Raw genomic sequence first — 16,904 nt, forward strand, 5'->3', positions numbered from 1 at the left:
TTGAAGAACTTGGCTACACTCTTCTCTTACGTCCTTTCTACACCACTGTGGATCAGGATCCGTCTGATTTCTGGCACAATCGATGTTACCCATGAGAAGATCGTTAACAGGTTCTTTCATGTAAGAGCATTGATATTACCTGTGAAATAGGGAGTGTCGACATAAATGGAAACCTCTTCTACTGTACAAACTGTGCCATCTATCAGAACACATTTCTGCACTTGTCCAGTCAGCTGATCATCTGTAACCAAATCTCTCTTAACGACAACACCGCTACAACCTGAGTCTCTTAATACCTTAACAAGTTCTCACCAACATAACCCATAGCAACGGGAATCTTTTCACAAACCTTACAGACGCCTCCAATAACAGGTAATACGTGTCCACGTGCAAGTGTCCACGTGCAAGTTTAACAAGTCCACCTGTGACACAACACTGCAACAGTTTATGTTGGGGAATGCATGCTGATCCTATGTGTGGCTGATTTTGATTCGATATGGAGTTGTCCATCCTGATTTCAGCAGAATTCTGTAAGTTGACTCTGTAATATCGCTGCCTTTTGGGTATTGTGCGAAGTAGATACTGCACGAGGAATTTTCTGCTTGGAGGTACAGTTTCTTGCCAAATGTCCACTTTTCCCACAGATGTAACATTTTCTTTCACCTTTGTACTGTAGTGATCCTTGGTACATCTGTTGCTTTTGAATGGACCCACTGCTGTTACTCTGAATGCTAGAAGTGCTTGATGGTTGCTTCTGAAAAACTTGAAAGTCTTTAGTGAATGAAGTATAACCATGAGCTTTAATAAATTAGTCTGCGAGATTTGACATTTCTTCTACACTTTTCGGATGTCTTTCCTTAAGATACATTCCCAACTGCTTACTACAACTGTTTAAAAACTGTTCTCTTAAACACAGATCTTTAAGACCGTCATACGTTTTAGGACTATCTGCTAAAGACAACCATTTTGCTACATAATTGTTCAGCCTAGCAAAGAATTGTGAAGGATTCTCACCCTGTTCTGGTCTGCTGCAATGGAACCTGACACGAAACCCTTCTTCCGTCAACTGAAAACGCCTTAACAACGATTGCTTCAAGAAACCGTAGTTCAAAGCCTCTGAAACTGGAAGTCTAGAATAAACCTCAAGAGATTTACCTTTCAGGAGAGCACTAAGATTAATCGCCCGTGAAGACTGTTCCCACTTAGCACACGAAGCAAACCTCTCGAATCTCTGTAAATATGAATCAATGCAATCTTGAGACTCATTAAATGGAGGTAACTTTGGCAACTTAGCAAGCAATTGAGAAGCAAGACCCAATGGACCTACAGCTAATTCTCCAGCTTTTAATTTTTGTAATTCAGTTTCTTTCTTAAGTTTTTCTAATTCAATTTCACTCACAATCTTTCCCGCTTCTCTCTCTGCAGCCCTTTCCATCCTTTCAAAATATTCTCTCTCTTTTCTGTCAACAAACTCTTGTAACTCAGTTCCTTGCAAGCCTAACTTTTCTCCTAATTGTACATACTCCATGGTTACAATACGCAACGCAACAACAAATGTGAATATAACAAAATGACAAAATGCATATAAGAAAAAAATAATTTGTACAAAGCCTGCGGAAAAAAACAATTCAAACCATAGAAATCTTTCTCAACTAAAGCCTTTTCTACAAAACTTGAAAATAATGCAGGTATACTTGGTAACAGGAAGTCTATCCCACCGCTGCCACCAAAAATGTCGTAACTGACCTCAAGTTGTGATGGATTCGCTGAATCAAATTTACAATCCAAAATATATAATATTTTGGGAGACTTCCTGAATACCAAGAAACAACAAAATTTATAAAAATTAACAATAAATTTATCTACATACGAGTCAGTAATTATCAATGTTGTCCACGAACTTTACGGACAACCCTCGTATGTACAATGAACAAAACACGGCTGAAAGTTCAATCATAGTTGTCACGCGAGTTTCACACCACGTATCAACGTCATCCACGGTCCACCATTTTGTCCACCATAGTGTCCCGTCCGGTCCACCATATCCTAAGTAGCCTTACCACATAAACAAATCCTCCCGTCCCATTAAAGCTTATATACAATTTTGGTCACCTACAATTTCATAGGGTTTTCTAATAAAATATTCAAAACACATCTCTGTTCAATATACTACATTTTACTAACAAATAACAAAAAAAAAACATGTATTTTTACCGTTTAACGAGTAAATGAATTAGAGCGTAAATATATACATTCTCGCTATATCGCTAACAGCTTTCATAAAATATTGCTCTTTAAAGCTAACAACAAAAATATTGTAAAGTATAAAAACTTACTGAACTGTGGCATTTTACACATAAAAATCATACTGTCGGCCCCCATGTCTTGCTCTCAACGCCGCTACAAACATCCCTGAATCCCAAGATCACGCAGCAGGGGAAACAGTTTAAACACACCCAAGTTCACACAGCATGGGTAATATAAAAGGCACACCCAAGATCACTAAGCATGGGTAAAGTATAACTCACGGCGTCCAGACCTCATCTGAAGAACACTAGCCAACACCCAGTATAAATAACTGACCAAACTACTCAAACGGGTTCGACGAGTATACGTTGATAAAAATAGAACAAATACAACCCAGTGATCAATAGTGCGTAAATGAAATAATTGATAACTCCTAATGCCTAAAAAAAGATAACTCTTACCAATACCTGTACAATAAGCTAATATAAAACATTGACACAATGTCACTTGTGACAGCCACAGTTGCTCTGCTCCAACTTTTTATTGTTTATTGGACTTTTGAGCTTGAAAACTGTTTGTTACTAGAGTCTCCATATATTTACTTCCTCACTAATTTGTCCTGTACAATAATAGTACGTATAACTTTCTCATACGTCATCAGATAAAAATTATTATTGCAATATAAATTTCCAAGACAGCCTTTAGATAGAAAGACTACGAAACGATTTATGAGAAAAAAAATCGGAAAAAAATAACTCAGGACCTTAAAACTTAAATACGAAATACTTATTATAACTAAAATTTTGTAGATGAGTTCTCCATCCTGACTGATGACGTGTTCTGACTCCGGTCCTCCTGACTTCGCTGAAACAGAGTGGCTAGGCTTACTTAATGGGACACGACGAGAAGTTTACAGTAAAGAGAATACTTTAACACGTGGGGAAGCACAGCTGACTGTTGACAGACTAAAGTCACATGTTTTCCTTTGGAAAGATCAGGACAAGATAACGGACGACGCTAAAGATGAGATAATGTATGAGATAGTATCAAGGACAGAATCAATACGCCCTGATATAGCGTTCTTTTACAGTAGCTATGACACAGCCAGTGCGTACCTAAGGTCAGAAAAGTACCCCAAAAAACCTGGAGAGAAATGCGTCATTAGTGATGCTTGTGATGACATATTGATACTCCGTCTACAGTTGAACATAATGACCCATGTCACTATGGATGATAAGAGGGTATATGATGTGATACACAAGACATGTAAGTCAGTCAACAAAAAAGAGGGATTTCCAGACTTCAAACATTGTTTTAAGTGATTGGCTTAATTCTGAAGGTTAATTTAAAGCTGAACACTTCTCATAAATAGGCACTGTCAGATGGGTATATAAACCGTTCGCTTTCGTTACACCCGATTGCACACTCGAAACTCGTGGCCGACGTGTAGTACTCCTATCGTGGTCTTAGATTTTTTGCGTTTATTTCTCGTTTTTATGTGCATTTTCTGTTTGTAAATAATGTATTAACCTGTATTTTCCATGATACTTTTGTCCTGTTTTGGAAAATATACGTAAAATTTGATAATTTCATCGATATTGAGTAGCACGCTTTGTAAAATGTACGTCTGCACTCGTCGGATCTCTATAGTAAAATACATTGAACTGACTAGCGATCTGCTCCTTATATACGAGTTGTAGGGAGAGCGTTGAAGAACGAGAAATATGGCGGACTATGCCTATTTACGAGTAGTGTTCAGCTTTAAGAAATAATTAACTGTCATTATTTTGTTGTTTTCGTGATGTGACGAATCTATTGGCTTGTGTGATAATTTGTGAAAACGCTTTCAGCCTTAATACCTCAAGAAACTAAAAGAAATCTGACAGTTGTTTTTATTTTTACATTCTACGGAGTCTCTAAATTCGCGTGCTACATGCCTCGCTTGTCTCTTTTTGTCCCGTCCAGCATGCGATTTTTTAACCACGCCAATCGATGAACAAGTACATTATTAAGAAAAAAAGTATTTTTACTATTTGTAACTTTATCTCGAACAAAAACATTGAAAATGTAAATATGTTATAAATAAATATTTCAGAACTTGGTTCCATTGATATTTATCACTTCATTATTTTTTTCATGGGGCATGTACACAGCGGATCATACAATAAAAAGTAGATACACTGTAGATGTACATGTAACAGTATTGAGAATCAAATAATTGTCAACTCATAGCCATTTAAATCGACCTCATCGATGGTTAGATGTCCATTCAATATTTTTCTTCCTTACAGTGAATGTTTCTATCCAAATGCTTAAGGACAGTTTAGAGAAAAGAAAAGAGTTTCTAAATGATATACGGAAAGAAGGAAAGGTTGTAGATCATAGAAGATCACATGACAGTGCAGATCACGTGATTTGGCGCTGGGGATACTGGAGACCAGACATCGTGAGATCCTGTATAGGTCTATATCCACACTGGGACATTTACATCATCGACAACAAAGCTTTCAGAAAACCAAGTAAGGGAATCTATTAAATGCAAAAGGTTTATTTTATTGTTTACGTTAGATGTGTAGCATGACCATATTCAATTAGATAAATCGACCTCTTCGTGCAAAGGTTCGATAGTCTGTTGTAGAGTTGCGGAGCAATGAGTTGAATCAAGATAGAGATTTGTCCTTCCGATGAATTGGATATACCGAAGTTCAGTGTGGCAGTTATTCAGAAAAAGAATTAAACAGGCTAAATGGACAGACCTACAAGACATTATTTGCCTGAAGATACTTCTATTTTAATATGACTTATAATTGTTAAGTTCTTCTTGAGAAAAGATTTTTAAAATTATTTATTTATATATTCCAATGGTAAACTTTGACCTATTGTTCTGACCCTGCACTACCCTAAGGGGTAATGTTTGCAACAAACTTGAATCTACACTACCTGAAGATAATTCTGTATTAATATGGCTGAAAATAAGTAAGCTCTTCTTGAGAAGAAAATTTCTTAATGTATTTGATATATATATTCATATTCAAAACTGTGACCCCCTATTCTGGCCCTACCCCACCCCAGAAAATATGATTTAAATAATGTGAATCTACATTTTCATTTCCTTTATATTCCAACTTTTTTGTCTATGCATGTATAATGTCGGATCTCAAAAAAAAAAAATAAAATAACAAAAGTTTTTTTGTAGGCAGGGAGGCAATTCTAATCGAGTAGCAATTATCTTTCCTCTATTCACTTTACAAAGATGTTTTTTTTTCGGGAGGGGAGGGGGTAGTGGGTTTGGTGTGTGTGAGAATGTTCAATGATATTTCCTGTTTTAAAATAAATAATTTTTTTATAATAATGAAATACTTTAAATAGTTTATTTTGCATATAGATACATGTAACTTTAAAACCTTTAGATGTTTTTAATCTAATATCTTAAATTTTCATAATTTTAGGTAAATATCATGCACTTTCTCCCGATATCAAATGCATATTGTACGGCTTACTATTAATTGAGAAATATCAACTCAACGTCAACGAACAATCCCACAGAAACAAAAGGGACAAAATCAGAGATAGATATTTTACTAAAGTCACTGATGAAGGGCTGGTGGATCTTCCTGAAGGAATCACAGAAACACATAACGGTGTGATAACGTTTTTATCAGACGATAACCGACATGACGTCATGTACGCCTTTGTTACGGAGTGCTTAGTGGAGGAAAGTGATTTAGAGTTTTTTCTAACCACGGCGTCACGTGACGTGATATCGGAATATTGTAGGTCTTGGTGCTATGAGAAAAGCAAGGGAGAAAGATGTCTGTATGTACCGGACTATCCAGAGAAGATGTACGACCTCTTTATAGACAAACTACAGCTGGACATCATCTCACACTGTACCATGTCTGACGAGGGGATTCACGACAGTATCAGTAAACGTTGTGAGTATTATCTCTGTGAAACATTTTTTGTAAGACTTTCAAAAGATTTAGCTACAATCAGATATTCTTATGCATTTTATTAATCAAGATATGGTTTGATTAAAGGTTACTATTTACGTTACAATACGAAATTTTTTTTTTATTCAATGAGTGTTGCTTATCGCATAAATATCGCAATAATAATTTCCCTACTTATAATTAGAATCAAATTTATATTTCCATAAAAAAATGCCAGGGAGAATAATTCTAGCTTTGAAACATACTTTTTAAAGAGGTTTTAAAATAAAAAGATATTATTACTCAGGTAAGCTAAAAGCTAAAGTATAAGCTTTGGAGTATAACAGGGGTTGAGCTTTCTTGCCCCACAGAATCTTTTTAAATCATGAAAATTAAAATTGATTTCAGTTGCCTTCTCCTTTATTCTTTAACACACATTTAATTAACCTGACCAATATATTTTTATGTCCGCCTTAAAATAGGACCCCTTAGTCACGCAACAATGAATTTCCGGCCATCGTAGAAGAAGAAATTATTGAAGAAGCAGAAGAAAAAGAAGTAGATGTAGTAGTAGAAGCATAATACTTAAAAGAAGTAACAGCGTTAAGACAATATTTTCGTATACTGTTAAACGGGAGTATTTGGCGCACTACTAATATTTGCGCCTTTGGTGCAAAAACACTTGAACTCTAAAATTTATTGTGCGCTAAAGGATTTCAAAATATATTTGTGTGTTCAAAGCTTTCACATAAGGAAATGTAAATCAGAACGCGCGATTACGTAATGCCGAAATGTCGTTGGATTTAATATACACACTAGCACTGTACATGGTAGGATCTATCGAGAAAGTTCTGCCAAATTATAATTCAATTAAACTATTGATACCACGGTACGTAGTTGTTACCCAATTCTTTTCATTAGCACCATCAAGGTTTCGTTCTCGGCATGTCAATCATCTATCGCCTCGAGGTAAACAATGCAATCAGGCATGGCGATTGATCTTACAGACAATGACCGTTTATCCAAATATTTTCGTTCGATGCATGCATTGTTTTAATTGGAGTAAAATGCGTAAATACTCAAAGTGATTGAAACATCACGGTGAAGTTGACGAAATCCAATGTTTACTTATATACGGGAGTGCTATTGGGTTTCCCTTTTTCGTGAAAAATCAAATATTTGAAAACTTATTTTTGATACTAAACGAAAATAATTTTTTTTCTTTTATATGTTTGATTTTAATGATTAAGATGGAGTCCCTTGGGAGGTTCTTCAATGGGACCAGGAGGCCCGAGAGCGGTATGTGGAGTACGCTAAGAGAGGAACACAGACAGTCCACCACGCCCGGGGGATGATTGTAGGATGTGCTGGGGCGGGCAAAACCACGCTACTTACACGGCTGCTCGGTTGTAGTGAAGAAGAGATTAAACAAGTGACGACTACTGAAGGATTGAGTGTGCATGAGGAAATATTCAAGATTTGTGATGAAACTAAATCGCTGATTGGTAATGACAATAAGTTATTAAAAATAAGTTATTAAACTGATACATTTCATTTACTTACATCGTGGAGTTTGGACAGAAAACGTATATACACGCATAAAAGTTGATTAACTTTAAGATTGGCTTTGCATGTTTTACCGAAGGGTATTTCAGATTTTGAATTGATCGGCATGTACATATAAATCGATATGCATTTTTTGCCAGATTTAGCCGCTAATTTTGGATCAAAAACGTATTAACTTTGTTTTAAAGTTTTTTTTGTTATACCCCGATTGAATAATTATTATTAATTAGGATCTAGTTTTGTTTCGTAAAGAAAAGAACAACACATTCAGAATTGTACATCTAAAACAAAACTAAAACTATAAAATCTGTAAGTACTTATTCTTTATAGAAATGACATTTTTAAAAGTGCTTTTCCATGCGTAATAATTTATATAAGAATATGTCCAAAATCTTGTTTGCTATATTGTTGAAGTTTTTTAAAAAAATCTTTATTTAGTTGTCCATGAAAAGATCGTTGTTAATCGGAGTCATTAATTATTTTTCAATCCATTTAGGAACAAATTATAGCAAAGAAGTCCCGTGGGGATCCGGGTTAGAATAGGTCCTCAGTACCCCCTTGCTTGTCGTAAAAGGCGACTAAATGGGGCGGTCCTACCGATGAGACCGTATAAACCGAGGCCCCGTGTCACAGCAGGTGTGGCACGATAAAGATCCCTCCCTGCTCAAAGGCCCTGAGTGCCGAGCATAGGCCCAAATTTGCAGCCCTTCACCGGCAATGGTGACGTCTCCATATCAGTGAAATATTCTGGAGAGGGACGTTAAACAGTATACAATCAATCAATATAGCAAAGAAAAATCGACTAAACACATTGACATAAATTGGGGGAAAATTATTCAAGGATGAAATTAAGCTCTTCTGATCTGAAGCTTTCCGGAAGAGATTTTGTATCTGTGTGTTTTCGTGACAAACATTTACGTTCTTTTAAAAGAAATCTTCTAACTGAGTAATAGATATACTATAGATTTAATCATTTTGCGACATTTAATTGTAGCAAGATAGTCATTTACTCATTAATACCGAGACAAGTATTTCACGAATTGTGGATATTGATCTATGTAATGTTAACAAATGTTTTTATGTATACGCGAAAATGAAATTTTCGCGGCCAAACTTTCTCGCATAGATACACAAAAAAAAGTATTACGTATAAAAAGTGATGTTTACATTTATTCTATCTTGATCAGCTAAAAGTGCAATCAAAAGTAAAGATAGAACAGAAAATGATGCCGACACTTTTGAGAAGACATTAACGTTCTTTGACTTTGGAGGGCAGTGTGCTTACTACGCTTGTCATCAGATTTACCTGACCAGGAGAGCTTTCTATATTTTGGTAATGGACGCCTCTAAACGCCTTGATCAGGTCGTAGACAATGCTGTTTGTGACCAGGCAGACACAGCATTTTCTGGGTGGACATACAAAGGTAAAGACATTGACAAAATCTATGATTCAAAAAGCTATGGACATTTTTTTTTATTTCTTAAACATTTATTTTGCCATTTCTTGGTCAAAATATTTTTAATTACATTTTCAATGAACTTCTTTTATGATTACATTGCTTCACCTACCTAGGGCATTTTTTTCAGAATATTTCTTATTCTGGCTGAAATCTATTCATACATACTGCTGCAATGTGACAGAAGGATTAACTGGTAAAGCTGAGATTCTCCTGGTGGCAACCCATTGGGAAAATGCAGTGTACAAGGTAATTCCATAACATTAAATGCTTAAAGAGCTTGCAAAAAATACGAAAGCCCGGAAAGCTCTTTCGAGATTCAAGTTTTGAAATACGAGAATCGGAATTCGAGTTTCGAGATTCAGATCTAGACTAACCAATCAAAAGCGGGTTCAACATTTGATTACTCTCTCTTATCATATTTTTACTATCAAGAAATCGTTTGATATATTTATACATGTAACAAATGGGTCATTTGATATTATTACAATGCAAGAAAGAGTGTTATATATATTAGAAGGAAATTTGAATAATTATTGGATTTTTGATCAGCAAGATATACTTCAATTTATATTATAGCTTCGTAAATATTAAACAGATTACATATATCAGGAGTATCTATATTTTTGTATTGTCTACTTTGTTTACAGGGTTTACAGGGTTGATGACATAATAATAAACTTATAAATAAATGTTAAGTGTCTAAAGATTAACAATACCCCGACCCCTACTCACCCCCCTGTCCATTTTTCCAAACACAATGAAAATGTTACTTGAAAAACTTGAAAGGCAACATGCTATTGATAAACAAAAATCGCGTTTGTTTTCCTAATGGAGGAATATGTTTTCAATTATTTATGTTGGTCTAAGGTTTTGATTTTTTGAATTAATAAGAAATGATATGCACAAAACATATATTTGATATCAAATAGTAGAGAACTAAAGATTTATGGTTTTATAATTTAGTCTTTGACCATAGTGTTATGGTCAAAGACTAAATGATACTAGTAAAACCTTATAACGATGCGGTTCGATTTAGCAGTCAAGTCTCACTGCACTAATGTACCCTATATAAATGTAATGAAATATATGCCCTTGAATAACTGTGCAGTGTAGAGACGATTCTTAATTCTTCATATAAAATAAATAATAATTTTCTCCCTTATCAGTGATCTAATAAAAACTTAATAAGAAAAAAGAAGTCGACAAAAAGACATTATAATATTCTATATCATAAGTATTTCCTGCTCTGTTTAATTAGAAAAATAATTTTTTATATTTTTTTCAAAATGTAATTCAAATTTTATTTTTAATTTGTTTTAATACATAAAACATTTTTTCTTGCATTATTATTTTACCAAATGATCCATTTGTTATAAATATATTCAACGATTTCTTGATAGTAAAAACATAACAAAGGGGACTAATCAAAGGTTGAACCAGCTTTTGATTGGTTAGTTTGGATCTTGAATTTCGAATCTCGTATTTCGAAACTTGAATCTCGAATAAGCCTTCTGGGCTTTCGTAAAAATAATATGTTTTACATGAAAAGATGATAGAAATGAGAGAAAGAAAGCTTCTGCAAAAATTTAGTTTTAGTGGTTACTTTCGGTATTGAATAAAGATTTGACATTTAGTTGGTGCTGCATTCTAATGGTCTGATTAAGATTGATTCATTGATTGATTGAATGTTGTTTTTACGCCCCGTTTGAGAGTTTTTCACTCGTACGGAGAAGACGAATGGCTTTACTTAGCATTATACATTATGCTATTGGGAGTGGGAAAACATTGCAGTTTAGAGCAATAAATATGTTTTATTTTGTTTAAAATTTTATTCATTACATATAAATAATTTGAATTATTAAATCAGTTTTCTTCCCTGTTTCTCACTGATTTCTTTTACTTAATAAAATTCACTGATTTTCTGATGGTAGTAGTCCGATGCTTATTTTAAGTATGTCAATGCTAGTTATGCTTGTTCTATCCTTTGCTTGCTGATGCTGATCCTTATAGGGTTTTTGTTTAACGCTAATCCTGATGGCACCTAGATGCTGATGCCTATTTTCTCATGCTAATGTTAGATTATGTGTCCAATTAGTACCTTCATTGTGTAATAATTTTTTCAGCTCAAAAGTTTACCCTGCGTTTCTTTTTCCTTTCAGTATATGTATAACAGCGTACATGTATATTTTTGTCGCTTTCCATAAAATATGGTACCTGTTTATGGAAAGCAAATATAACTGATCAGATATACTTGGGGGGTTTAAAATTGTCTTTGGGGGCCATGGGATCAGGAAATCAAACACAAATATATTTTAGACATTCTTGAATGTTTAAGATCAAATATTGTTCTAGACAATAAGCGAAATCTATAAAAAGAAGCATGTCCATTTAAATAAGATTTATGTTTGGTTAAATAATGACCCGAGGTAAGGTGAGGTAAGGTGACGTGATGATAGTAGATCATATAAATGTCCCTGTAGCTTGCTTTAAATTTGGAGTCATATAGTGATTGTATATTGTTGATTGTACGTATAGTGTTTATTGTCCCTCTCGAGAATTTTTCACTCATATGGAGACGTCACCGTTTGCCGTGAATAAAGGGCTTCAAATTTAGACCTATACTCGGCACTTAGGGCCATTGAGCAGTGAGAGTTCTTTATCGTGAAAGCACCTACCGTGACACTGGACCTAGTTTTAAATGTCTTCAGTTAGAGTTAATTCAATTTTGTTCATATCATGACCTGTAGCTATAAGGGGTCAGGCGGGGCCATAATCGGCCATCATAGATATATAGGAAAAATCTGTAAAACTCGTCTTTTCAAATATAGCGAGATTATACATGTATGCTTTATTGATATAGTGACATTCTCAAGTAAAAAAAAAAAAAATTAATCCCCCCTCCCCCAACAAGTAAACTTTTCAATACTGAGCTGATTTGTGTTAGCCCATGTGCTCAGCTGAGCGATGTGGTCCATGGGCTTCTTCTTGTTTCAATATATTTTGAAGACATTAAATCTGATTGTAGCTTTAAGATAATCTGAAATACTGATTATTCATTAAACATCAATCATGAAATCTTAACCGAGCTGCACTTCAATGCCCGCTATATATCAGAAGATAATAATATGCTTAAAAAATGTATTTTAATGATAACATTTTGCAGAACAGTCAAGAATTCCTGGATTCACTTCACAAATCATTACCAGACCAATCGAAGCTAGCGCAATACATTAGGAAAGATCGATGTTTTCTTGCACAATTTCCGTTAACTCCTTTAAAGGAACTTGAGAGGTGCATTGTAAATATCACTGTCTTATCGAAATGGAGCGAGAATATTCCCCATGAATGGATTTTCTTAAATGACGAAATTAATAAGAAAAGAGGCATTCGTCTTTTTTTGCCATTCAAAGAAATAGAAAACATGATGCCCGTACAAAAAGAGAAGAAAGGACAGAGTGTTCGTGATATGTTAAAATATTATCACGAGGTTGGGAAATGTCTATTTTTCAATGAGGATGGGTTAAAAGATTTGGTAATTATCGATATTCAGTGGTTTATCGATACATTCAAATCCATCATTACAGACAAGTTACATGTGAAAGGAATACTTGCCACAAATAGAGATTGGAATGAATATTATGAAACTGGGAATTTAAAAGACACCCTGCTTGATGAAATTTGGAAGTTGAACAATGGTTCATCTGAAAAGGAGTCTGGGAAATCGATTCTTCACAAAAGAAAATTATTGCTGTACATGCAGAGGTTGGGTTTTTTAGCGGTGGGTGAAGATGTTCATTATGTCCCATGCATGAACAAAAAAGAATTTGCCTCACCACAAAAACAGATTATTCAAAACTTACCAAAAACTTCAGTTTTGGTTTATCTCTTTGAATTTTTGCCTTACTTTCTATTCTATCGGCTGGTGGTTTTTTGTATGCAATTACCAGAATGGAAAGTTTTAGAGAACAATCGGATATCGTGTTTGTATAAAAAAGCTGCAATGTTTGCTTACGAAGATCACTACATTTGCCTTGCCGTGACAACAACTTCTATTCAACTTCAAATATTTAATCCGGAAAAAGAAAAGCAAATTGCAAAGAAAGTCTGTGTTCTTGTGAGAAGAAACGTAGATGAAATGATGAAAGACATTACCAGCACTTTTCACAAGCATCTTCAGTTTAAGACGGGATTTACATGCACAGAAGAAAGGAAACAGGTTGTTGGGGAAGACGTTGAGAAAATTTTTATTGCCGAAAGCGAGATACATGGACATGGAGAAAGCATGATATGTCCTCGTCATCAATTGGAATCATTTCACAAAATTGATACCAAATATTTGTCAGGGTTCTGGTGAGCAACAGACATGAGACAGGTACCGCTTCATATATATTTGTGTACTTTGCCTCCATCTTATTTTTGTGCGAACTTGTTTTTAAACAGACACCGATTACGATAAATCCGATTTAATTAGTATCATAATTGAATTGTTTGTCATTATTCTAACAAAACTGAATACTATAACTTTTGTAGACCACATACTTTGAAAACTAGTATAAAAACAATGTAAAAATAATACAATTTTCGTGTAGCTCTTACAGGTATATACATGTATTACAGTGTATCTTATATGATCATTTGTATATTACTATGTCTTCATACCAAAATGAATTTAAAGGGAATAATAAGTTTATACTTTCTAATATTTTGCTTTGAAATATAATATGCCATAATTATGTACATGTTAAAGGGTCCTCCACATCCTCTAACTTTGGACGTTTATTGTTTTTTTTTTAAATTTTACTTCTTATTTTGTAAAGTCTGTACACTGAAGAGAGTCTTACAAACATTTTTGAGATAAAAATTAGTCATGAGAAAAGCATATATAGATAACTGCGAGCGATATCCTAATCATGACGTGACAAACAAAAAAGGCTTCGATTTTTGCATTTCTATCTGTTCAGTCGCCAATACTGAATACTTTGGGTATGATGATGTTTGGGGACACTTACTAGATTTTCGATGTTATATGTTACAGGAAAAAATAACTGTCAAAAAGAACTTTGATACTAAGGATTTTTCTACATCTACAGACTTTATTGTATTTCAATTTCCTGTTGTAAATTTATATTTTTTTTATCTTCACTATCAGAAGTCTTTCCAATTTCCCGACAATCTGTTTAAGAGAAAATAAGTTTTTTTTCTTTTCTTTTTTTTTGATTTTTAATAATTTTTAATTCTTAAAAAAATGTTGATAAAAAAATTCGTTTTGTGGTTGTTTTATGAGCTTAATAAATCATGCCATAAAAAATTAATGTGCTGTTGATTAATGCTTGTTGAGGAAAACACATTTAATTTTCAGCAAATACTTATTTATCATATTTAAGTGCATTTTATATTTTTTAATAAGATAAAGACAAAAATATTATGCTTGAATGTACACAGGATATGGTACTACGATGCAAAAAAAAGTCTTAGATTTATTATGGAATCTATGGATATTATTTGGAAGTGCAAAATATTTAAATTTGATCGATTGTTTATTGTTTTTTGTCCCTCGTGAGAATTTTTCACTCATACTGTGTATGGAGTCGCCAACACTTGGCGAGCGATTGAGGGCTGTAAATGTCGTCCTGTACTTGGCAATCAGGGTCATTGAGCAGGGAGAGATCTATTTCGTACCAGCACCTTCTGCGACACGGGACCTCGGTTTTACAGTCTAATCTAATGGAGAGGTCTCCACGTCCAACAGTACTGAAATACTACAGAAAGGTCAAATGTCAATCTGCATGTATATATATCACTGGCATATAAATACACGAAGAAAAAAAATATTTTGTTGAATTGTTTATCAAGTAATGAAATATGATATATCTTTTAATAAACAAGATAAATAATGAATCATCTTCGGATCAAAAGCAAGTCACAAGCGCAACGCAGGTATGTTAAGGCAGCACATGGATCAGAATTCGGCGAATTCACACTTTTTTTTATAATTATGTAACACTAATAAATCGGAAAAGTCAAGGATAAAACTTTTGCTATAATTATGCATTCTAGAGACTTCAATGGTACTTATACTACAGGAGGCACTTCACCACGACCTCATCACGTGACGTCTATAATTAGAAAATATGCCTTAATGAAAAAGTGAAAAGTTTAACACTACCCCGGGGATAATTAGTTCCAATTTGTAATAATAGTTATGTAAAAACATCTCTGTACCATGAAAAGTGCTGCTAGAATCGTATTGTCCTATTATAGAAATAATTATTCAACAATTTTGAACGAAACCTTCTCAAATTTTTACATTTTGTTCATAACATTGAAAAAAAGCATCGATTCCCGTAAACCATACGATTCTAACAACACTTTCCAAAAACTAAAGAATAAGAACTTTAGATAGAAACAAAAATTAAGTTTCAAGGTATGCGGCGTAGTGTTGAACTTTAGCATCTTATTTATTATGAACGACAGAGGAAAGGCTGATCGGCAAGTAAACACCTTCCCTGCAATAATTCTACGAGGAAATTGCAAAATTATATTACCATACCTTATTCATACGGTTTATTCCCACAAGAATCACACATGATATTCATTTTAAATGCTTTTAATCTCCAATTTCTAGTGTTTGTTTACATCATTTCTCGTTATGATTCAGTTTCACTCTGCTTTTGCCTGATCAACAGTTATGACGTAATGCGTTTGGTATGTAACCCTTGTGATAACTACAGAGGCCCAGGAACGACAAAATTCTTTTTACACTATGCCTCTGCATATTTTGATTCATTTTTACGACTTCAAATCAATCTTAGATATCGATTTTAAGAAATTATTATCTCTAAACCTCACGTCATATAGCTTACTATGACGTCATACATGTATCATATAGGCAAGTTGAATATTTGGTTGTAACCTTAACCTACCTGCGAACCCTGTCCACTATCACGGAGGCATCGCGAGGGCAAAAACTCCACTTCTGTAAACATGGTAAACAGCCCATCTGAACAACGTGGAGAAATCGGAATTGCCACATAGATCTGCACTCCATCATTTGACACATGCATTGTCCCTCAGTTATAACCATCGGACTTCTTAAGCAACTCAACTTCCTCTGTTATTTTAACATCCACACAAATATGTTTCCTGACCATGCTGCCAAACCTCCGTTTCACCAGCTGTAACATTATATCCAATATGGCAGCGGAGAATTGACCTAGGGGCTATACACGTCTTCGTGCTTCCGACAACCTTAGCCTAGGTCACATTTATATTTAAAGTTCAAGATTACTTTTATCATACCTTCAAATTATTTTGTTGTTTACTTTATAAATGTTGATATTTGACTACAATAACTAAATAGTCAATCATTTTTTGTGTTTTATGGGACTATTTTTTATAGCAATTTTGACGTCATGGGGCCTTGTGCATTTCAAATCTATTTAATTAGATGGTATTTAGATTTATTTTAAGATTATTATTTCAAGGAAAATGGAGATATAAAGATTCGCCTGTTATGCTGAAATTATCCCATGTTTCCCACTATTGTTGATGTCCTTGTCATAGTCTCCTAACCAGATAGTGATTCCTTAAATAAACATTTTAACCTCAGTTTAATTTACCAAATCTTTTATCGTACATATGTTACTTTACCATATCAGAATCTTGAAATAAAATCGCTACATGTATTTTGAATATGTTA

The 16,904-nt window shown here is 34.1% G+C and overlaps 1 protein-coding gene across 1 annotated transcript; it reads left to right on the plus strand.

Moving 5' to 3' along the window:
• The first annotated feature begins 3,088 nt into the window (after positions 1-3,088).
• LOC134262174 (probable serine/threonine-protein kinase pats1) lies at positions 3,089-14,366 on the plus strand. The gene is made up of 7 exons (XM_062744565.1): positions 3,089-3,513; positions 4,539-4,766; positions 5,697-6,182; positions 7,430-7,684; positions 8,933-9,169; positions 9,333-9,451; positions 12,369-14,366. Exons 1-7 carry the CDS (start codon positions 3,279-3,281, stop codon positions 13,557-13,559), a joined length of 2,751 nt encoding a protein of 916 aa, XP_062600549.1. The 5' UTR covers positions 3,089-3,278; the 3' UTR covers positions 13,560-14,366.
• Positions 14,367-16,904: the final 2,538 nt, after the last annotated feature.

This window comes from Saccostrea cucullata, unplaced genomic scaffold (genome assembly GCF_032062105.1).
Source record: "Saccostrea cucullata isolate Sc308-1 unplaced genomic scaffold, CSIRO_AGI_Scuc_v1 ctg394, whole genome shotgun sequence".
In the NCBI taxonomy this organism is placed as follows: Eukaryota; Metazoa; Mollusca; class Bivalvia; order Ostreida; family Ostreidae; genus Saccostrea; species Saccostrea cuccullata.